This window comes from Capsicum annuum, chromosome 3, assembly GCF_002878395.1.
Source record: "Capsicum annuum cultivar UCD-10X-F1 chromosome 3, UCD10Xv1.1, whole genome shotgun sequence".
NCBI lineage: Eukaryota > Viridiplantae > Streptophyta > Magnoliopsida > Solanales > Solanaceae > Capsicum > Capsicum annuum.
This window is the reverse complement of record NC_061113.1, coordinates 245,556,657-245,581,155: the sequence shown is the minus strand read 5'-3', so window position 1 is coordinate 245,581,155 and position 24,499 is coordinate 245,556,657. Positions and strand designations below refer to the sequence as shown.

Genomic DNA, 24,499 nt, shown 5'->3' with positions numbered 1-24,499 from the left:
GCAAATTATTTATTATATGACATATATATTTTAAAAATAAAATAATTTTTAAATAAACATATTACTATATTTTCTGTGTAGCAATAAAAGTCTGATGCACTTAAATTTAGTAGGTTATTATATGAAAAGAAGTTTATTAATCTTCACAATAGAACTTTGAAAAGAAGGATAATATAAGGTAACTAGACACATAAAATATCTCGCATTAAAATAAAAATATATTCTTATTGGAATTACGTGCGTAGGTGGTTAACGCTCAGAAACTACTTTTTTATTCTTTTTAACATTAGATGCTAGTAATGGATATTTGATCAAGTTTGACAAATTCTTCAACTTGTGTATGTAGAGCACCAATTATATTATGGGGTCATGCAAACTTTGGAAGGAATATGGCCAACTTGTAAACTAATAATGAAATTTTCCACGAACATACGTGCATTACAAAAAGATTTAATATGAACATAATTTAGACATGAAAGCTATATATTTGATTTAAATTGGAGAACGACAAATATGTCATTTAGCTTAGATCACTATGCTAAAAAATTCCATTTCTTTAGGCAATTAGGGATAATCATCTCTACCAATATGATATTGTAGATAGCTTGCAAAAAATTAGGGTTATTAAACGCTACAAAATAATCAGTCGTTTCATTTAATCGAGCACCTTTTTCTTGTTAATCCATTATTTTATTGAGTAATTGAACCAGGTAAAAAAATCATGAATTAGACTGCACATTTTATCATTCAAATGAGTTGGTCTTTAATTTTTGTCCTCCAAATAAGTTGCTTTTTATTTTTTGTCCTTTAACAATCAAACTTATGCTTAGTGGAACGTAAGTTCTTTAAAAACTGATGTCATGCCCAGGCATAACTTGTAGAATATTATAATACGAAAATATAAACTTATACTCCATGAAAAAATTATTTGTTATGAGAGACATAAATTAAAAACCAATGAAAAATAGGGGTAGAAGTGCAAATCACATCTAAAACAATTTTATTAATAGTGTACTCTAGCAGTCTAATTTCCTTTTCTTTATAAGATTAACTCAAAATATGAGGAAAAAACTTACACAAACTCTGTGTTTATATCAAATCGATGAGTATATATATGTCAAGAGCACGATCCTTTTACTATCGCATAACCATTATTAATTAACTACTATTAGACGTTAACTAATCTCAACTTAGCTCGTAATTATAACTAGTAACCAATGCAGGTTGTGATGATTGATGAATAATTAATGTAACAAAACAATTAATGCTTGGCCAAAGTGGAGTAGTAAATTAGAATAGGGAAAGCAGGGAACATTGGCATGTGCTAACCAAAATGATTTGAGTTTGTATTGTATTGACGTTTTCTTTACTGGATTTTCAGTATTGCTTCATATTCCCAGTTGTTTCAACACCTCTTTTCAATTATAGTTTTTATTTTTTCTTTAAAAAAAGAATGTTTACTCATGAGATAAATGCTCACAACTAATAAGAGCTGTTACCACATGGCTTTTCTCATATAGGAATTAATTCACCGACACTATGTGAATGAGAATAAATCATAATTTTAAAATAAATTATTACATTCATTCTTTCTCTTTTGAAAATAAATAGTAGATTTTATCATAAATCTGAATATGTAGCTAATAAATACTACAGTACATAATTTGAACTAAAGAATTACTAGCTGTGCATAAATAAAAGTTCCACAACTTCACTTTTTTTTTTTTTTTTTTTTTTTAAATTAAGTTATATATGATGAAAATGTTGTTACTACCATCGAGAATGGTAGTGAGATGATGTCCCTAAAAGGAGGTCTCAAGTCGAGTTCGAGCACTGAATTGGAGAAATTCCTAGTAGAGAGATCGAGCTTCCCTTTAAATGATTCACACATGACTTGAATTTGAATTAGTCGGATTAGTGAATTTCGAACAACATATATATATATATATATAAGTTTAACCAAAGAAAAGGCGTTACTCCTTTAAAAATGATCAATAGTCTACTTTTATGGTTTTTCCTCTCTATCCCCTTTGTTGAAGATGTTGATAGCCTTTCACGTAATTCAGTTCAGGTGGGGTGGTTTTGCGTGGGGGAAATATCATTGTGATGAAATAAAAAGGCATAGTTTTATGGGGAATATAATTATATGGAAGTCATTATCATATAATGGAATAATTCGCCGCACAAATTAAAGTCATATATCCGTAGGAAGGAAATTAAATGAGGTAGGCCATTTTGTTGTAGCTATTAGAGGAGGAACTTGTTCCAACATGTATTACGCAACACTACATGTGGCTGTTTCGTTTTTGGATCTCCTGATAATTACCGCAACCTATTGATTCCCATTAACTATTGTATACAATAATCTTTTCCTATATTGGATTGAGACGTGTTTAAAAGTTCATTTGATCAAATTCAACTTGTTATGTATGCACGTGTTGTCCCTTCCTAATCATTCTAAAAAACAAATTATGAAGTTGACAATGACTTCTACTTCTACTGGATTGTAAGTATTTCTCTATGTATTTGAACCTGAACAAACAAAAAAGGGTTTGTGAAAAAGGAAGCACTTTCCTGTACGGCACGAGGCAATCCTGACATTATTAATCCCGAAATTAGCTATTTCGGGGTTATTAATCCCACCCTCAAGGAGGATAAGAAAAACACTATAATTTCGAGATAACTAATCCCAGAATGAATTATTCCATGCATTTTGTCTCATCCCTCCTACCAAATGACCCCTAATTTTTTTCGTTGTGCAAGCTGATCAAATGATCTTTGACATAAATGGGCCAAACATCATTCCATCTCAGTGAGATGTTGGCCCATGTGAATTGGGTCAATGTTCTTGGTATTAGATATGGGCTTACATGGCCTCACAGATCTTGTTTGTTGGTTGGACTTTTTACTTAGGCCCAACTTTCAGATATTGCTTTATACTTGCAAATTTCCACACTCAATATGTTGTTAAGTAGCATTTGAGTGTTTTCTTTAAATTTCTAATTGCCCAAACAAGGTATAGCCAATAGAAGCAAGTAAAGTTATTGGAAATATGGTGAAATTGCTTTAATGTCTTGTCTTGAAAAGCTTTGTTGGCTGTAACGACCTCTTTGTTTGGCTAATGTCGTGTATGACCTTTTCTTTTTGACAAGAGAACCCACATCCCACTGCGACTCGGGTGTGCACAAGATAAACCAAATCCTACTCCAGTATAACTTTCTGCAAACTACACATGAGAGGTAAATCGAACTAGCAACAAGCCTTGTGTGACTAACTCGACCAAATAAGCATGCAAAGGGTTTTGATCTTGAGAAGAAATCACCTACTCAATCAACTCAGTCACCCTTATGGGTAATGTCCTGTATCACGACTTTGGTTAGAGTAGTTATTAACCGTTTTTGACACTTATAATGTTGTTGAGTATTTTCAGTTACTTCCCTTTACACAACAATTTTTTCTCTTCTCTACATATTAAATTAGGGGTCAAAAGAAAAACAAAGTATTTATATACCCTTTACCATTCGATTCACCTTTTCATAGTTCATACTCCCTTCGGTCCTTTTCACAAGTAGTTTAGATTCACCTATTAAAAAATCTTTTCACAGTATTAATCATAAAATATTTAACTAAATTACCTTTAGTTCTGCATGCCTTTAATAAGGAATTAAGAATTTTTTTTATTTTTTTTTTTGGTTTTCCAAGTATCAGCCGGCAGCCGTGAGACTAATCCTCAATTCCACGGTCAGAGCACACTAAGCAGTAGCGAACTGGCCATAGAGCAGTAGCGAACTGGCCATAGAGTTTTCTCCATTCACCAGAGGTGGGGACCCCAACCTCTTGTTTAAGGGATGAGGTGCTGAACTACCACACAACCCTTGTGGTTAAGGAATTAAGAATTATGTCTTCTTATATAGTAGTTGGAGTGGAATTGGGGGGAGAAAAAAGAGTGTCAATACCTTTGGACCAAAAAGGCTGAAAGGGAGCAATATTTTAGGCTATCCAACCAAATATTTCACTATTAAATACAAGAGTTGATAAAAGGCCACCATGACAGTTCAAAGCTGGGTAATTTATTTGAACAATAATCACGTTTTATGGGGAAATATAATGATTAGGTGGTGTGTTTAAGTTTTAATTAATCCAAGTATACAAGTGTTACTGTATTATTTGTACTATATTATTACTATAAAAATCTTGGAACTTGTACTAAAACCAAACTCCCCTCAAATCCTTAAAAATTCATGAATCATGATTCCCTTTTGAATACAGATCCAACACACATGATGAGCAGTCTATTTGTTATCTTGCTCCCATTTTCCTTTTGTCTTGAAGCCAAGGAACAAAAAAAGATTTGAGTTGGACCGGATCTGAAAACACTTTCACCTAATTACACTGAATCATTCTGCTTTGTTTCAGTCCCCTAGCTAGATTCCTCTCCTATTCCACTTTCATCTTGCAACAAACTTCTTCAAACTATGAATGGTTCAAATAATAATACCTTAATAATTAATAATTTAGGACAAGTGGATGTAGAAGAGTTCTAGTCTAGCAAACAAGAGCGGAGGGAGAGGAGGGTCTAATCAACCACTCATAGGCTTAGTAAATCTCATTAGATATGAGATATTAGGCAGCAACACTCTTGTTAGAGTGGGTTGGAGTCGACATTATTGGTTGGAGAATGAACTGACGATCTACTTTCATAGATTTAGACAATACCTCCTTCATGGGCGAGTTTTTGAAGTTGTATTAGACTTGAATATCATATCTTTATAACTCCTTATAATTGTAAAAACCAAATTTGACTAGAAACTAAAAAACCCGTTTCTATATGAAAACATACCCTTATTTATATCTTAAAATACAATCTCTCTCCGTTAACTATTTACTCTATATGTGTCATTTCTCCATAATTGAGGTGTTTGTTTGTATTCTTCAAGAACAACTACTACAAAAGGTAAAACAGAAAGAAAATAATTAATTTTGTACTGAACTGCTAAAATGACAAATAAGTTGATATAATTATTATTAAAATTACAACAAATAATTTGATACTAAGGAATATTACATAGTAATCTTGATTATATTCCAATAAAATCAAATTCCAATAATACGTCTCAAAGGAAGTGTAAAAGAATGTGAAGAACCATTCATTGGGAACCCCATATTTTGGTTTTGACTGGTCATTGTGTGCATAAAGATCTACTAACTTAAGATCTGGTGAAGAAAACTTCTCTGCTTTTTCACCCTTGCATGGAAATGAGTGTTTTTAACTGTGACATAATCAAGTCTACCATGGGTTCAAAAAAGTTGTCTTTTTGAAAAGCATTTATAAAGGAAATGGGGTATAACCAAGATAGTTGACATGTTTGCTTTTTTTTTTTTTTAAAAGAAATAAATTTTAATTAATATTTTAATATATTTTTAATCATATTAGAAAAAAAAAACTTTGCAACTTATAGTACTTTCATATAGTTTTAGAATATCTAAATTTTAATTTAAAAATATTGAATTAATCTAATCTAATTTAATCCTGAGAATTAGTCAAAATTGAATCTCAAAAAATGAAATATGTCAACTATTTAAAGAAAGCCAAACACACAAAAAAACACCAAGGATAGAACCACAAGGATCTGTTGTACACAACTTTATCTTGTATTTCTACAAGAGACTATTTCCACGGCTCGAACCTGTGGCCTCCTAATCACATGATACTAACTTTACCAGTTACGTCACGACTCCTTTAAAGCCAAATAGAAAAATGGAAAAAAAGACAGGAAAGATAAACATTAGATAATTGAATATAAAAGGGGTTGCTCTTTCACTCACTCTCATTCATCTGCCATCTATTTGCCAGTTCAGATACATATATTTTTTTTTTTTACTATTGTATTTCATCAATGCTGCCAAGATCACCTCTGGCGGCATCTGTGACTCCAAACTTTTAATATTTCGGATTCTTTCCCTACGTCAATACTCATTCAAAATAATTTATCCTCCTAAAAACTATACTACTACTTTTCTTATCCTATTAGATAGGCTCTGTGAGATAAGTCAAAGAAGCCAATCAATATTACAACACCTAAATGATGCAAGATTCAATCCCTGCTTGCTTCTCACCAGGGGAAAAGTTCACAGATGATCATGCTGCAGTAACTAGGTCAGGGCAAAGCATTTTTATGTCCGTTTATCGGACAAAAATCGCTGATCAGCGTAGGTTAATCACAGTTACTTGGTGCAAGAACTTGTTGCTCCATGGTTTATCAGTGTCAGTAGAAGGGTCAAGTGGAGATGGCCAGTATACTTGCAAGGTGGAGCTAAAGCCATGGTACTTCTGGAGGAAACAAGGTTCAAAGCATTTTCTTGTGGACAGTAAGCCAGTGGACATATTCTGGGATCTTAAGGCTGCTAAATTTAATGGGGAGACAGAACCAAGCTCAGAGTACTATGTAGCAGTTGTTTGTGATGAGGAAGTTATTCTGCTTCTTGGTGATTTGAAGAAAGATGCTTATAGAAAGACAGGCTGCAGGCCAGCACTTATTGAACCAATTCTTGTATCAAGAAAAGAACACATTTTTGGCAAGAAGAAGTTCTCAACAAGAGTTAAGTTCCATGACAAGGGAAGAATGCATGAGATCTCTATTGAGTGCAAGAACAGGATTAACAGTAGCGGGGTTCCTATCGATGGGGTTGATCCAGAAATGGAGATAAGGATAGATGGGAAATTGTTCATTCATGTGAAGCATTTGCAGTGGAAATTCAGAGGGAACGAATCGATTCATCTCAACAAAGTGAGGATAGAAGTTTATTGGGATGTTCATGACTGGATTTTCAATCCTGGTTTAAGGCATGCTTTGTTCATTTTCAAGCCAGTTCTGTTATCGACATCCCCTTCATCAGTATCCGAATTATCATCACCGCCATTCTCCTCATCGACATCAACTCCATTGTCATCCCAAACAGGCAGCTCAGGGTCAATAGAGGGGTTAAATTCAAGCAACTCTTCAGATTTTTGCCTGTTTCTTTATGCTTGGAAGGTAGAATGAGGAAGTTACATTGAGTGAATATTGGTTTGTTGTATCTATCATCATTAAAAGCAGATTAAAAAAACATAATGGTTGAAAGAGAAAAAAATGAGACTCATGTCATGGCCTAATTAGGAAGGAGATTGGGTTGACAGCTGAGAGAGGAAAAGAGCAAGGCACATGGAAACAATTGGGGGGCCCTAATTAGCATATTGTGGCTGCAAGGTAGTTACAGCTGTTTATGAAAAAGAAATGGGCATAATTGGACAAAGACAGATTGGATAACATAACATGCCCAATTATTTTCCCAATCAAGAAGCATCTCTATGTTCATTTTCTCCCACAGTTTTCCTCTTTCTCAACTCTGGTTTTTGATAAGTGAGCAATTATTTTGTCTTCTAAATTCTATATATACAGGAAAATATTGAATACATTTTGGTTCACTGTATTTCTGCATTTGGTATAACTAACTGAACTAAAATGAACTATGTGAGTTCCTATTTCAAGAAAAATGACAAGGATTTTGCTTACTTTCAGCTAACTACTAAGTTGACAAGTCTATAGCAATATCCTCAATCCATACTGAAATAAACCAACATCTTAACTATATAATATTGCAAAGTACTTTTCTCTTCCTTTAGAAAATTTATTGTGCAATGATTTGATTATCATTAATTTCTCATATTTTCTAAAAAGGGAGTGGGCAGAGGTGGAGTTCAAAATGAGAAACCTCTGAAGATAAGACAAGACAAATAATAAGGGATGGGAAGTTTAATATTAAACAGTTCTACCAGAAATTTATTGGCTCAGGCCAATAAAATTAACAAGATGTGCTGGAGACTTCACATCATAGCTTTTCTACAGTCTGGCTACTATCCTATTTAAGGTTAGCCTATCGATAAGTTTGATTTATAACATACTGACAAGTTTGGCCAAGAAAATTTTATCAAAAGATATTTTGGCTATGGCATTGTAGTATTATTTATGGCTGGATAGAGCTTTTTGACATAACTGTTAAAAAGAATGAAATAAATGAAGATATACAAGTGTGAATAGAGATGTTGAGTTGGAAATTGGAATTAATCAAACTGGCTCTTATTCAAGGAAGAAAATATTCTTGAACATCAAGCATATTCATGGAAAAAAATCGGATTACATAAAGATCTAATGTTTTCATGGTACACAAATTACAATAACTGGAAAGATTCCATGTTCAAAGTAGATAGTACTAGTTCATAAATTAGAGCAACATGTGTTCTTTTAACCCAGCAGTAACTATCAATCTCATAAATTTTCCGCAGAGAGCCAGAGATAATGTTAAGTGAAAAATAAAGCTAGACAAATGCCTGGTATGTTTATGCAATCCTCTGATTGTTGTACGATATTTGCCTACTTCACTGGTATGATAATCATTTATGTAGCGGAGAATTGAGCATAAGTAGGGTAGTTCAGTTGATGAAGTAATCACACTAGTTATGCACAAATTATAGTTCAGGACCTATCAGGGAATGCATAACTATGTGCTGAAAGATGGCGTAAAGATTGTGATAGAAGAATTCAGAATTAACATTACTAGCTAGTATACTTGTAATTCGGAAAAAAGTAGTATATATATGTAAATTTTAGGTGTTCTTGTCCTTATTTCAAATTATATCTCGCATAAAATCACATGTAGATTATTTCTACCATATGGATTACAAGGTCAACATAAATTTAACATGAGAAAAAAATCAATGAAATACAATCCCAAATGTAAAAACATTATAGCATCACTAGCATGTGGAAGCACCCTGACCCGGACACAAAAAAATTAATTAAATAAGACCAACAACCAAAACAGCTCTCCAAACATTTGGAAAATTCCCTGTTAATGTTGTAAGTTTTTCTTTTTTTTTTTAAAAAAAAAAAGAAACAAAATTTACTTCCCATCGGCTTGCTAAATTTGAACACTGGATGATCGAAATTACTCATATTATAACAGATTTAGTAACTCACTTCCCAAAGCCAAACCACTTTGCTAAGAAGAAGGTCTTGTTCTTGCCACGAGAAGCATCGGCTGGCTTTGCAGGTGATGCTGGAAGAGCCTGTATAGGTGATACTGTAGGTTTACCTAGCAGGAAACAAAAACGATTAGGCCAATTGATCCTTGAAATGTTGACAATGTATTAATCTTTGCACCAGCATTCATGTATAACACTAACTTTTTATCTTTAATGTTTTGGTTTCTTGCTATTGCAGGGAGATTAGTACCCAAAATGTGTCTCATATCCTATCCGTGCAACTTATAAGCACATGGATAAGTCCTCCACATCAATGAATTGGAAATAACTTATTTGATTTTGTGGGGGTATTAACGCGTTACCTTATAAGGTACTGTTGCAGAGAATGTACACATATCATAGAAACTTTACAGGTTATGTTAAGACAAATTAATTCTACATGACCATGATGAGAAGTTTATTGACCAAGGCTAGAAGATGATGATCTTTGTGCATGACAATTAATTCAACTAATGAACATGAAGTGCAGATGGTTATCTGAAGTAAAGTACCTGTCTTTGGAGACACTCTATTTGTCTTCCCATTCTTCACATCCTTAGATGTCTTATCTGAACTTGGTGTATTTTCTTGAGGAATGGAATTCCTCTCCAAGATCTGATGTGATTTATATTTATTGCTACCTGCAATCATCAGAGGTAATTCAATCGTGGGGTATGCAACACACCAGTGAGTGTTAGACAAACATCATGTCAAGTGAAAATAAAGCTAACGCTAAACAGTAGTTTGATTCCAAGTAGGCAAAAGAATCACTAAGATTTGACAACGTTGAACTTACTCTCAATGGGTGAATTTCCATAACTCTGCCTCATACCTTCACTGAAACTATCATCCTTAGGATCTTGCATTACTGCAAGGAAAACCATAAACTTCAATTCTTATGGCAAAAATGTTGTGAATATGTGATGATAATACAATAATGGCTGCTATGGAAAAACATACGTTGGTCAAAAAACGTGTTCCTGTAATTAGGGCCTGAGCCAACTGAAAGCAGCTGAACTGCTTCTACATCTCTTGTCATCGACACCTTAGAAGATGCACTTAAGTTTTGTGTGTCTAAAAGTATGCTTGCAAGCTGGGAAGTAGATTGTCAGAGTACTGAGAGTGTTTCTCATCTGATTATAGTGTTAAAGTGAGAAATGAAGTAGTAACTTATTTAGTACCAGAAGTTTTTTCAACATAGGCGTTTGAAGTAGGTCATAAGCATCCTCGCAATAATTGTCCGTAAGAACAGTGCACCCTGATACTGCCTGCATATATGACAAATGATAGGAGAAAAATTAGAGAGCTTCACCAAGTTATATCTTTTGTCGGAGAGCACACTGTAAGTACCTCTCCGTTAGTTTTGAGTATGTCTTCCCCAACTACAAGGATGCTTAGCTGCTTAGCCAACAGCAGTGTTTCCAAATCAACCTGCTCAAAACCAAATTAAAAAAAGTCAGCATTAGCTCATCAAAGGAAACAGTCCAAAATCACTTACAAATGATATAGCTTTCAAGATCTATTCTGACATAGTACTAATTCGATCTTTGATTGCAGTCTTAAAAAGTAGGAGCACACTAATCTAGAAATCAATGGACAAACATGATATATATAACTCGCTAAAGATTGTCGAATTGTGTCTCCTAAAGATACATAGCATAAAGATATGGCACCCGGGCTTAACTTAACCCTAAACGCTAGCTCATGAGAGGAGGATTGTTCAAATATGAGAGGAGGATTGTTCAAATCCATCTAAACAAACTACCATCTATTCCCCAGCCAATGTGGAACTCTAACCCACTCTAATACCCACTTCGCGCCTAGGCCCAACTAGACCGTGGACGAGACTGGGAGCCTAAACAGGGATGGACCTGGCTCATATCATGTAACGATATGACACTTATGCCTATTGTTTAAGTCCATATAAGCAGACCACCAGTCCATTCCGCAGCGACTGCGAGATTCTAACCACTCTGACACATAAAATTTGAGATTAATCTTTAGGTTTGATTAAGTTTTTTCGATCATGTTCACAGTTCACAAAGTACAATACATCAATGTTGAAGCACATAGCATGGCTGCAAACTTGACAACAAAGGAAAATTAACTTCATATCAAAGAGTCTCAAGATCTTGCTACTAGTACAATACCTCATCAGAAAAGAGCAGTGATTTGGTATCAAGACCAACAAGGTGAAAAAGTCGTGGCGCTTGACGCTGCTTCAACGTTTTCCCTCTTGTCATATTCATCACAGGAACCACCACTTGAATTGTATCCGCATCTCCTCCTTCTTGCTCATTAGCCCTCGTCCTATTTTCCAACAACCAAGCATAGCAAATTGCTGCCACCATTGAGCTTGTACCTACAATATTTCAATTCACTCAGTGAATTAACCGAAACCAAAAGCCAAAACACACGATTTATCTATCAAAATTGGAAAAAAAAAATATCAGCTGGAATTAACTCAACTGTTGGAAGGTCCAGAGAGCACAATTTTGGCTTTCCCTTTTATCTTCCCACAAAAAATGTCGTTAATTTTGTCTCTCTGCTCCATCAAAAACCGATTCAATACCTGACTCTTCAAATCTTCCTCCTTGACTTTATCCCTATCCACATCGTTCTTCTGCAAAACCTTCTCGAAAGCAGACGTGGATGCGGAGATAGTTCTACGATGAGCTGACTCTACTAAATTCCTCGGAGGCGAAAGGATCCGATCGTCAGGGATCGAGCATGTAGTCGATGAAATCGATCTCCGATGAGCAGATTCAATGAGATTTTTGGGTGGAGAAAGTGGCTTGTCATCTAAAAAGTGTGATACATTGTCCGTTGAGACAGTGGCGGGAATTTTGAATGTTCGTTTTGGAGAGTTGTTAGACTGTGGCTGAGGTGCATTGGAGTTTGTATGGAACCGCGTTCGACGACTGATTGATTGGCGGGGTGGGAGGGTGAGCGGGGGTTGCTGCTCATTGTTGGGCTTGAGAGAAGTGGGCTCGAATGTGGGCCCATCATTTGGAGGTTTGAAGTTGTCCGAGATCCAATCATGAACGTTTGATGTGCTAGCTGAAGGAGGATTGTTAGACAGTTCTGATTTGTTGCGGTTGTGTTTTGCTGTTTTTGAGAGGATTTCTTCACTGATCCCCACTACTGATCTATGCCTGTTTTTCCAGCAAAGCAAATCTATTGTAAAGTATCACCATCTATATATGTATTATAAAACATAACTCGAAGCTAATTAGGTCAACCATCAAATGCTCCCTTGTCCTATCGGAATTATCACCATCTAATCAACTAGATGTGTTTAACTTTTAATACACTAGTTTTTGACACATGTTGCATACTTAGCGATCATAAACAGAAGAAAATGTCTTCAAGATTGGTTATTAAGGAAGTACTCCTTCTAATCCATATTAAGTGAACTTATGATACTTTTTTTTTCATTTTTGCCCTTTGTTTTAGTGAGGTTAACTATTACTTTACCTTTTCTAGGTGATAAGTTACACTACTTATAAAGTCATATTCATGACTTTCCTACTTTTAAGAATAAAGGACAGCCCGATGCACTGACTTGAACCCATGGAGGCAACTTTACCGGTTATTCTAAGGCTCCCCTTCCCTACTTTTAAGAATAGTTTGAAAATAATAAAAAGGGTAACAGTGAAAGTAATATTTAAATTGTGTTTTTCTTAAGGGGTGCGCATTACCCCCAAAAATTCACTTAATATGTACTAGAGGGAGTATAATATTAAGTTACCATGTATCTTTTCTGTACTTTGGTACAAACTTGTTAAGTTTGCTGGTAATATTTGTTGATTTCCTTTTCATTTGTTGTACTTTGATCATAGTCTGTACAATGCAATATTTGATTGTACGAAAAAAAAAAAAAAAGAGGGAGCGAGAAAGAACTTTAAACTTTGTTGTTCGGACTCTTCAAAAATGTCATATGGTGTGTGTCGGATCTTTCAAAAGTAGTACATTTTTTGAAGAATCTGAGCAACTTAGGCTTTAAATACCTTCTAGCAGATCTAGATAGGGGATCTCTGCCTTCAGTATGAGACTCTGCAATCCTAGCATGAGATGTTGCAAACCTAGGGGAAGTCACTAGCCGCCTTGGGGGTGACTCACTTCCACGACCAGGAGATGAAGCTACCATTTGCTTAGCTTCCTGAAGCCACTCCTGAGTTAATCTGCTGCTAACACTCCTTGTACTCGAGTCGAAATCATCATCATCGTCCATCGAATTAGTGTTAATTCCCTTCAGATTATACGATCTTTTATCCGGACCTGGTGTCCCGAAAAACATGTCATTCATAAAATCAGTCAAGTCAGGGACAGGACTAGCAGGCTTTCTGTTCTCTGCTATTATCCTCTGCAAGCTCTTTGAGGATCCTCTGCTTTCGTTTGACAGGTTCCTGTTGAATCTCTTCTCCATCGCGCAATTCTACTAGGGGAAGCGAATCTCCAGAACTAATGGAAATGCAGGAAAATCTTAGCTGAACATAGAGGAGGTGAGAAAGACAACATTGTAGAAACATAGCTAAAATAAATGATTAGAAAATGTTGTAGTAACATTTGGCCGGCACAAACGTTGTCTTTTCTTGGTGTAGCCTTGTGAAAATCCGCTTCTTTGGAGGTTTGCCCTGTCAAATATATAGGCGAATTCCAGGAAGTTGCAAAAAATGATAAATTCCTTCCTGTCCATTTCTATATAACTAGCTAGTAACAGTTACTTATGGCTGGGAGATCTTAATTAGTAATACACCATACAAGCTAGCAAAACCAAAGAGTTTTTTTTTTTTTTTTTGATTGTGGTGTTTAGACCTTTCGTGTACCTCAACTAATTTCACGAAATATCTACCACCTTCTATCAACAACGTGTACTAGGTAACTCTATTCATCAAAATTAGAACAGATGATGTGTATTTTGAGGAAAAAACATGGGTCCTTACATCGTCAAAGAAGAGCCATACCAATATCACCTTGATGTGAATATTGGATGTCACTTAGGCGGCTCAGCCAGAATATTCCACGAGATTATTAATCCCACCCTCCACGTGGGTTATAAAATAATCTCAAAATTAGTTAATACTTCAAATCAAACGTATAAATAAAGTTCATCTCAAATTTTATTTAAGGATTATTATCTTTTATATCACATTACCAAATGACTTAAAATTTAGATAACTAACCTCAAATAAAGAAACTTTGAAAAGAGTTTAGATAAATTAATGTTGATGGTAGAGAAAAACAAAAATTACATAAAGATAAATTTAATTCTCAGGTAGATACAGATATAGCTAGGGGTGTGCATCGATCAGTTCGGTTCGGTTTTATGTGTTATTGGTTTGATTTATCGATTTTCGATTTTTAAATATGTAAAACCAATAACCAACCCATAAGATATTTTCTTATCGGTTTCGGTTTATTGATTTTTGGTCCTTAACGGTTCGATTTTCGGTTTAACCAATAAGAAAATACTTATACAATAGAAATAGTAACAACTAACATAAAAAACGAAATCTTAGTTATCGCCAAAATCCTATGCAATGTATTTTAGTTTACAAAAATCTTCAAACTTAAACTGAATGTTAGTGCGAAAAAAAATTGAATCGTAATTATTGAAAGCTATAAATGCTTCAAGCTTTTCAATACGATAATAGCCGAGTTTTATATTGTGCCTTTGTTGCCCTGAATAGGTTAATACTTTGTAATCAGTGAATATAATAAATATATATATAGAGAGAGATTTATATATATAACATAAATAGGGATATAAAATAATAATTTAGTGTATCCTTATTGGGTCAGTAAGCTAAAACCGAAATCGAACTGTTTACCCAATAAAATTTTTTAGAAAACCAATAAGAAACCGTTAACCCAATAACCCAATACCAATAATCCATTATTATTTTTATCGGTTCAATTTATCGATCGATTCGATTTTTGCACACGGCTAGATATAGCTTAAAGCCTTAAATATAGGCTATGCAAATTGGTCGATCGGATACTATGATTGAAATATACACGCTAATGATCAGAGCGCGGGGATTTAACACTAATGATGAGCCAAACATATATGCACTCAATGGAGTATACTGCTGGAACTACTTTCCCAGAATTAGTAACTTGAATATCATCAGAATTTAGTGGAAGCAATAGGATAACCAACTTTGGACTTAATTGGGCAAGAGGATGAAGCAGTAAAGTATGGGCCTCTTAGCCAGCACTTTGTTTGAGCTGGGTTATGGGAAAGCCCAATTTATTTGGCATTTTGTTGTAAAGATTCATGGGTTTTCTAATTTGGACACTGTATACCTATCTTGGAAGTAATTACACATATCCTACTTTTTAATTACTTTATTCTCTCTCTATTAATATACATATACATAACATTTTATGTATATATTGAGATTTTTGTAATATATTTAGAGAGTTGAAATTTTTTGTAATATTAGAAACATAAGTTGTGTATTTGTGTAATTTTTAGTTTAACTTATACCTACTTTTCAAAGCTTTTTGTGTGTCTACTCTACGCAATTCGGAACAACTTCAGCTATGCGGTATTTGGTTTGATAAAGCCTCACTTTTGTCAGAAAAATTACAATCAAGTAAAAATGATTGAATTCAACACATATAGCTTATTTAAGCAAAATTATTTGAATTTCAGTTACATGTGCTTAAACAGTTGAATTTCAAGAATATAAAACTTCAAACGCAACACTTATTTTTGGTATTGTAGACATTGAAATTTTGTGGACTCTATAAAAAAAAGTTCAATTAGGTTAGAGTTATTGGAGGTTACTTTACTCTAAATCTAGCTTAATAGCTACTTTACATAAATCCTAAATTAGGCTTATATATAAAGGGGGGCAAATATCTGGCATCTCCAAAAGTCCCAATAAATTCATGGATATTCATAAAAGATCAAGATCTTCGATATCCCAATAAATATTCATGAAGGGATGAAGATACACAAACCCTCCTTTCATGAAGATCAAATTTAAATGTTCCTACGTTCGAGAAATACGTCACTAACGGACCTCAAATTACGGAGAAATTTGAATCCAAATCTTCTTACATTCCTTTCATGGAGATCAAATTTAAATGTTCTTACGTTCGAAAAATACGCTACTAACGACCCTCGAATTACAGAGAAATTCATATCCAAATCTTCTTACATTTGAGAAATATGCTACTGAACCCTCAAATTAAGGAGAAAATCGAGAGAGAAGAATCAGGAGAGGAACAGATTTGTACTCACATCGTTTATCCATAAAATTATTGTTTCTTTATATTGTTATTTGTGATTATAATTTATTTCTTTCACTTTTTAAAAAAATTTGGAAACAGGTACATATACAATATCTGCAATCAAAAGCTAATCTACTCAATATAAAAAATGTAAGCATAAACATCAACGGTAAGCGCTTTTGTAATACTCAATCGTTAATCTAGATTTCTTGGTTTAATTTTTTTAAGCAAAAATTTTTAAAAAATAATCAAATAAAAAACAGATGCATTTTTCCCTCACTCCTCCAAATAACTATCATCATTTTGCTCTCTTAATGGTTCGAATACATAAAAATTAAGGTAGAAAGTGCTTACAATTGAAACAACCCCTCCTGCAAAGAGAATGCACATGTTACCCAAGAATTCTATTTAGGAATTTGTATTATATTTAATTAGTGTAAAAACATAATTAAAAGTCGAAGAGAAAGAGATAAGCTTCCGTACGTGTACTGAAAGTCGCTGCGATACATGAACCTGCTGCTCCCCTATTATTTTTGTCATATCTCTGATAAAAATATGCATATTATATTCCTTCAAATTATTTTTGAATTTTTATTTTGCTCAAATAATCCACAAACTTAAAATTCTAGATTCGCCTCAATTCAAATACAGTAAAATGGAATATTTTATTTTCAGATTATTGCAAATAAGTTCCACAGCTAGAAAATAATCTTGAGCATCGTAACTAGCAAATCTTTTCTAGTCAGTTTTGATGGTGGATGTTGTTCTACGAATACAGGTTTTTTGCACTATTAGAAAATAAGAAATTAGTAACAAACAGAATTTCATAGCTAAAGAAAAAAAAACTCATGCTAATTTCATTTAGCTATAAATTAGCATGGACTATAAGAAATTTCAATAATTAGCTAAAAGTTGTCGATAAATATTATAGCTAATTTCATGTTTTCTTATACTTTGGCGTCACTAATCTATCTGGTAGCCTTCAGATCTATGTAGATAAAAAATTATCCATAGATATTTATATCAATTCAAGATTTACATTATATCTATTTGTGCACACTATTAACACCCAACTTGAACTACTTTATGTTAAATATAATAAACTTTCTTCGTAGAAGCCGTATTTAGCGCTGACTTTCTAGCCTAGGTAACTGGTATAAATATGAAGATTAATAATTATCGAAAGGTAATAGACACGTTGTTTTAAATAGAAGTAAACCTCTGAAGCCAAACTCGAATAATATTAGTTTAAAGAAATGATGAGGCCAACCAGTAGATGGCATATAAATAATATAAGCTCAATTATCATAGACTAAACATACGATTAGCGATTTCTCATTACATATACTATATGCCTAACCCACCTTCTGCATCAGCTCATAGATCAAACCATCCTCTTAATCACTTGATCATTTTCTTGTTTTGGGTCTTTCCAAACCATTAGGGGACAAACCTCTTAACCCAAGTTATTTTTAATAAGCTTAAAATGATCATATCGAATGCACGTGTTGCAAGATCATAGTGGATATTATTATTACTACTTGGAAAGAATTATAAATTCCAACAAATATATATTCATCTAAACCAAGGTCAACGCGTCTAATTAAGCTCTTGTCCAAAATTACAAATTTATTAGTCTGTAAAACGTCACAAACTTACCCTTTGAACGTGCCTTAGGGCCAAGTCACACATCTAATTGCTATTTTATTACTATATAAAACTTATAATCCTTCCGTTTTAATTTGTTTATGTAATTTCCTTTTTAACTAATCAAGTGTACGTGCTTTGTACGTGTGTCACGTTAATTAATACTAATAAAACTATGAGAAGAAGCACGCGTGTCACATTACTTAATACTAATAAAGCTATGAGAAGAAATTGAAATGATATAAAATTATACTATATAAACGTAATATTAAATTACTTTCATATAAATCAATATCATAGTCTTTGACTATATGAGCATTTTCATATCGTGTATATAAATGAGCACTTTTTTATCGATTATCTAAAAAATCTAACCGTTGAGGACCCACATTGATAAGAAATATCTTATTGATTTGGTTATCGATTTAGTACAACAACAACATACCCAGTATATTTCCACCAAGTGGTGGTTATCGATTTAATATGTTTAGAAATTAAAAACTAATAAAACGAATCGATAATGCATAATACCGAACTATAAATCAATCGATGATGGAATACCTTAGAAAGGAGTAAAACTTGTGGCAACCTAAAAGAGAAGCATCATTTTCGTAATATAAATTTAAATTTTTAGGTAAGATAAACATTTGATTTTTACAGCTACTTCACTCGGCAACAACAAGTTTGTCTTATCCAATTAACACAAGAAATTATTAAAAGGGAATAAGCCATTGTCAATTGTTGTTTACGTATAATTCATATACAATCTTTAAACTTATCACTGATGATAATGAATGAAAGAATACGACTTCAATCATAATCAAAATAAATAAAAAAAATATAGTAGAAGAAGTGGCAGCTTTTCTTTATTAAAGTTTGATCAAAACATTATTTAAATAAAATTATAGATTCTTTTTATATGTAAAATAAAATTCTAATTGATTTAAAAGTCCACAAAATTAAAAATAAATAAATTATCTAAATATAATAGATTTTTATTTTTATTTCATAAATTATCTATCAATACTAAAATAATATGGATTCCAATATAAACGCACAATTTTTTTTTCTATCTTTTTGTTTCATTTTCTTTTCAAGACGTTTTGCTTTTTTGTTTCAACTTTGTATGTTATTTTTTATTTAAATAAAATGGCCCCCCCCAAAAAAAGTAAAACTAACTATATTTTAAAGGAATAATTATGATTAGTCATGTTTACATATATTTACTTTTTATATTAAAAAGGTATTACTTATCAAAAATATATATTTACTTTTCGTAAATAATGAATATAAAAAATTAGTACATATAAGCTCTAAATATTAGTGTCATAATTAAATATTTATTTTTAAATGCTTGAAATGTGTTCTATACGAATATCTCGAGTCAATCAATAAAACAATATACAAAAAATAAAATTATCAAAAAATATCAATTAACTTTAAAATAAATAAATCCATGAAAAGACTCTAACTTTGGCCTATATACAAAGAAAATTGAAAAAAAAATAGATATTAAAAAGGAGGTATATCCCAATTTTGAATTAAAAAACATGCTTATAAGCTGCAAAGCAACATTTATTAGAGAAAGTTATTTTAATTGATAATAGAAACTAAAATTATCTTTGGAAAGAGTGTTTGATCATATTTTGTATGTATGATAACAATTGGAACTTCCAAAAAAAGAATAAAAAAAATTATTAAAGTATATGAATAAACATAATGATGATATGCTAAGTATCATGATTTATTTATAATTAAAATAATTTCATATAAGCAAAAATTTAAAAGGAACTTCATATAACGAAGAAGGCTAGAAAAACTTAAAGAATCCAAAAAGAAAATTAATTAATCATCAATGAAAATCAAAACAAAACTAAGAATAAGAAGGAAATATAGTAGTAGAAGATATTTTTCTAGTAAAATTTGATCAAATAACTACGTAAATAAAATTGTAGACATTCTTTTTTTATATAAGGTAAAATGCTATTTTATTTAGAAGTGTTAAATATTATGAATTTTTATGTGAAGTGAATAAAATATATTTTTTTCTTTCCATACATATGTTTTTAAATAAAGTATATTTTGGTTCCTAAAGTTTTTCCATTAATAAATTAAATTTTTTCATCAATAAATTGGTACCATTTCTTTCATGTCTTTTTCTTAACTATAATGTTTGGTTATTCTTACCAACAAAAAAAAACGTTTGATTCTTAATTTTGTTTTTTTTTTCCTTTTCAAGGATAGTTTTTTTCCTAAAAATTTGTGTAGGATTCCTAATTAAAAAACTACCATATTAAATTTTAATCCTTTTAGTTATGTGATTCTTTCTTATTTTTTTATATTCTAAATATTTAAATAATAATTTAATGATAATTATTTTTTTTTAAAAAGAGAAAAGACGATTTTGTCTATTGTGGGGTGTTTTAATAAAGGACAAAAAGTTCAAATCATTTTTTTAATATATTACAGATTATAGATATAGATTATAGATATATTTAAAAGAAAATGTATCTCTTTTTTTTGACAAACTCTTTAATTCTAAATTTTTAAATAACTTTTTTAAAATCACATGGATTAAAAGTCACTTTAGTATATAGTTTAAAAACACACGATTCATTTTTTTTTTTAATTTACTTTGACTCTGTATTACGTTAAAATTAAATAAACAAATTAAAACAAAAAAATAGTAAATATATGTCAAAAAATGACGTCATTGTCTTATTTTAATTGTTTTTATCCCTTGTGGATCGGATGGCCAGAGAGCTAGCTAGGTGACAATTGGTTTATGTTTGACTTTTTCTTTTTTACTTCCTCCGTTCATAAATAGTTTTTTTTTTTGATTTGACACATATTTTATTAAATTACTTTTTAAATATAATAATATTTTTTCTTCAATAATTGATATATTGTATTTAATACCAAAAGTAAAAATAAGTAAATTATTTATTAAGTTTACAAATTGAATAAGAATTATTGAATATTACAAAATAGAAATGTAAACAACTAAAGATTGGGGGAGGGGAGGTGTTTTAAAACTTTCTTTGAGAAATGACCTCCTTTTGTGTGGCAAATATCAAGAAGTCTATATAAAGCCCATTGTTAGTAGGGATGTTACATTCTAGTTTTCTTTCTCTTAAGTAATTACGAAAGAAGTTTAAGAGGCTGTGAGCAGATTATAATAGGCAAGATGACAAGTAACACTGCTATTTTTGTGGCTACCCTTATTTCATGTTCATTGCTTGCTGCTTGTGATGCTGAGATTTTGTTCTCTTCCCTCAAGAAGAGTCTTGAGGTGACTGTTAAACACAGATCAGGAGGTATGTTCAGTTGCACTTTTTTTTTTTTAAGATTTGACAAATAATTTTTTACTTATATGTAGTTGCATCCCTCTTGCACTAACTATTCCCGTAGAACTACAGTTCAAGACTTTTTTTTTTACAGATAATTAATGATACTAGTGTATCACTTGTATGTCCATTCACTTATTACTTGATACGAGTAAAGTTTTACCATTAAAATCTTGTATCTTTGGGGACATATTTCTTAGCATTAGCAAGCTAAGTGTACTAGTATTTGTTTTGGAAGAAGGAAAATATCAACTAAAATTGCTAGTGAGTGGTGATCAATCACTAAGTTTGAGGTTATTCCATTAGTTGTCTTGTAGTAATTGTCGTTTTATCTTCATTTTTATTCCTCATGAAATTGATTAAAGCCATTTAAATCATGTGTTTGATATATAGAGCTAATTGTTTGATTAACAAATCAGTTAGTCAGATTTAAGTTATATACGCCATGAGTAACATTAACTTAACATGTTACTGACTTATTATTATTTATTATTAGTACAGTAACCTCTTAAATAACATCTTTTCAGTATTGATGGCTGGGGAGGACACCCTGGAAATCGACTGGTTCTTGAACAAGATATTTCCAGCAGGGACAGACTCAGCCTACAAGACGATTAAACTGAAGCTATGTTACGCTCCGATTAGCCAAAAGGATCGTGCGTGGAGGAAAACAGAAGACCATCTCAAAAAGGACAAGACCTGTCAGTTCGAAGTTGACTCCACGCCATACAAGTCCTCCAACAACAAATTCAATTGGACAATTGAGAGGGATGTTCCAACAGGTACTTTCTTTGTTAGAGCCTATATTTTGAATGGTGATGGTCATGAAATTGGTTATGGACAGAACACTGATGACAAGAAGGTAAACAACCTTTTCGACATCCAAGCAATTAGCGGACGACATGCCACTTTGGATATTTGTTCTGTTGTCTTCTCTGCTTTTGCTGTTGTCTCCCTCTTTGGATTCTTCTACATGGAGAAGAGAAATGCCAAGGCAAGTAAATGATCATGATCATGATGATGTGATGATGAGAAGGAAATTAAATAATCTCCTTTATTTTCTATTGTATCGTACGTAGACTTTTTATGTAACGTAGGAACTTGTAACAATACAATTAAATGAAAGTCAACTAGGAAGAGATAAACTTCCGTACGTGTAAACAAAGCCGCTGTGATTAAATGAACCTGCTCCCCCTTATTTTTGTCATCTTCTCGGAAATGCATATTATGTTATGAATGGCCAATACTCCTATTAGCAAAGCAACTCAATACAACATTAAATGTTTGTGTTGAATTCGAATTGATAATAGTGCACCTTTTACGAGCAATAGGTTTATATAAAATTATGTTTTAAGTTTAAGGTTGTTTGTTATCATCTCTCTTTTATACAACAACAATAACATATTCAATGTATTCTCATATAGTGGAGTTTGAGGAGAGTAGAGTGTACGCAAATCATACCATTACCTCGGGTGAAGTAGAAAGGCTATTTCCGATAGACCCCCGGCTTAGGACTGATAACATTATACCAAACACAAAACATAAATGCATATAAACTAGTACAATATGCAAAATATACTAACACCGCTAGCCACAAGATAATACTAAAAACTAGCCATCCGAAACCATAGCTCTCACTCAACACCACGAACAAGAAACTTCAGACACAAATAAAGAATGTTCCTCTACTGTTACCGACGCACTCCCAACCCTTAACCCTCTACCCTAATCCACGTCCTCCACACCTTCCTATCAAGGGTCATGTCCTCCATAAGCTATAACTGCTCTATATCATGCCCAATCACCTCCCTCTAATATTTCTTCGGCCTACCTTTACCCCGCCTAAAATCATGCATTGCCAGTGTCTCGCACCTCTGCATTGGAGCATCGGAGCCCCTCCTTATCACATGCCCGAACCAACGTAACCTCACTTCTCGCATCTTGTCCTCCACCGAAGCCACTCCCACCTTCTTCCGAATAATTTCATTCCTCACTCTATCTTTCTTGGTATGACCACAGATCCAACGAAACATTCTCATCTCCGCCACCTTCAACTTTTGGATGTGATAGTTCTTAACTGGCCAACACGTCGCTCCATACAACATAGTCGGTCGGACTGCCACCCTGTAGAACTTACCTTTAAGCTTCGGGGGCACCTTCTTATCACATAAAACTCCCGAAACGTGCCTCCATTTCAACCACCTTCATCTCTCTTTTATGTTCTAGTATTATATATTTTTCTAGTTACTTTGAAATTTTTTAATTTTTCCTCACTTTGTTTTGCAATTACATGTTGTTTAGATTCTAAGTTATAATTTGAATTAAATGAGTATAATTACATTCAATATTTGTGTTGGAAAATTGGTTTGTTACATAATACCCTTTCCGTTTCAAATTATTCCTAGACATGTTTAAATTTTTTTAATCAAAACAGTTGACATGTTTACGAATTTAAGAGATAATTAATTATTTTTTTAATTATACGCATATTAATTGAAGAAGATTCAATAAGGTATTTATTAGTCAAGTTGTAAACCTTTAATAATTTCTCTTTAAGAGTTGTGCAACAGTCAAATATGGGGAGTGAGTACATCGGCAAAATGGAGGACTATTTTCAGGTTGTTGAAAATAAAGTTTCACAACAAAAATATAATCTTAAGCATCTAAACTAAATAATTTTTTTTTTTTAGTCAATTCTAATAATATCCATGGTTCTAACTGAGAATCCAAAGTTAAAAGGGACAGTTTTTCAAGTCTAGAAGTCAAAACGAACGGTCTTATTTTTTTTGGTATAAACAACATAAATTCTATCTTAAATGAAACTAATTACATAAGATCCCGGATTGACTTTCTCTCTGTCAGATTTTAAAATATACATATACATGTCGAAGTACCTCATTCATAACTCCCATGTATGAGGAAACTGTTTTTCCTAAAATTATGGAAATAAAATCATATCCAATTATTCTCTTACCTTAATAAGAGCAGTAATTAATAGTCTGATTTTATGGATGCTTAAAAATAATAACTGTAATTCAAATTCAAAAAATATCTTGAAACATCACCACAATTTTTTTTTTTGTTATTGCGATTTGAAATTCAATTTGAAAAAAAAACAACGATTGTTTTCTTCTGTTTCCCAAAATCAATATGAACATCATTATATTGTTGAGGCATTCGGGGTCTTGGCAGTTTG

At 32.4% G+C, this 24,499-nt stretch overlaps 3 protein-coding genes across 3 annotated transcripts; 2 read left to right on the top strand and 1 right to left on the bottom strand.

Annotated features, from left to right (window-relative positions):
- The first annotated feature begins 6,083 nt into the window (after positions 1-6,083).
- On the top strand, positions 6,084-7,043 carry LOC107864882. Its single transcript, XM_016711289.2, has one exon. It carries the CDS (start codon positions 6,084-6,086, stop codon positions 7,041-7,043), a length of 960 nt encoding a protein of 319 aa, XP_016566775.2.
- A 998-nt stretch (positions 7,044-8,041) lies between these two features.
- On the bottom strand, positions 8,042-13,548 carry LOC107865990. Its single transcript, XM_016712173.2, has 9 exons — positions 13,072-13,548; positions 11,531-12,216; positions 11,212-11,423; positions 10,412-10,492; positions 10,243-10,329; positions 10,022-10,154; positions 9,858-9,929; positions 9,574-9,702; positions 8,042-9,132 (listed from the first exon to the last, which is right to left on the bottom strand). Exons 1-9 carry the CDS (start codon positions 13,488-13,490, stop codon positions 9,014-9,016), a joined length of 1,938 nt encoding a protein of 645 aa, XP_016567659.2. The 5' UTR covers positions 13,491-13,548; the 3' UTR covers positions 8,042-9,013.
- A 7,425-nt stretch (positions 13,549-20,973) lies between these two features.
- Positions 20,974-22,510, top strand: LOC107865991 (high-affinity nitrate transporter 3.2-like). The gene is made up of 2 exons (XM_016712174.2): positions 20,974-21,273; positions 21,831-22,510. Exons 1-2 carry the CDS (start codon positions 21,144-21,146, stop codon positions 22,307-22,309), a joined length of 609 nt encoding a protein of 202 aa, XP_016567660.1. The 5' UTR covers positions 20,974-21,143; the 3' UTR covers positions 22,310-22,510.
- Positions 22,511-24,499: the final 1,989 nt, after the last annotated feature.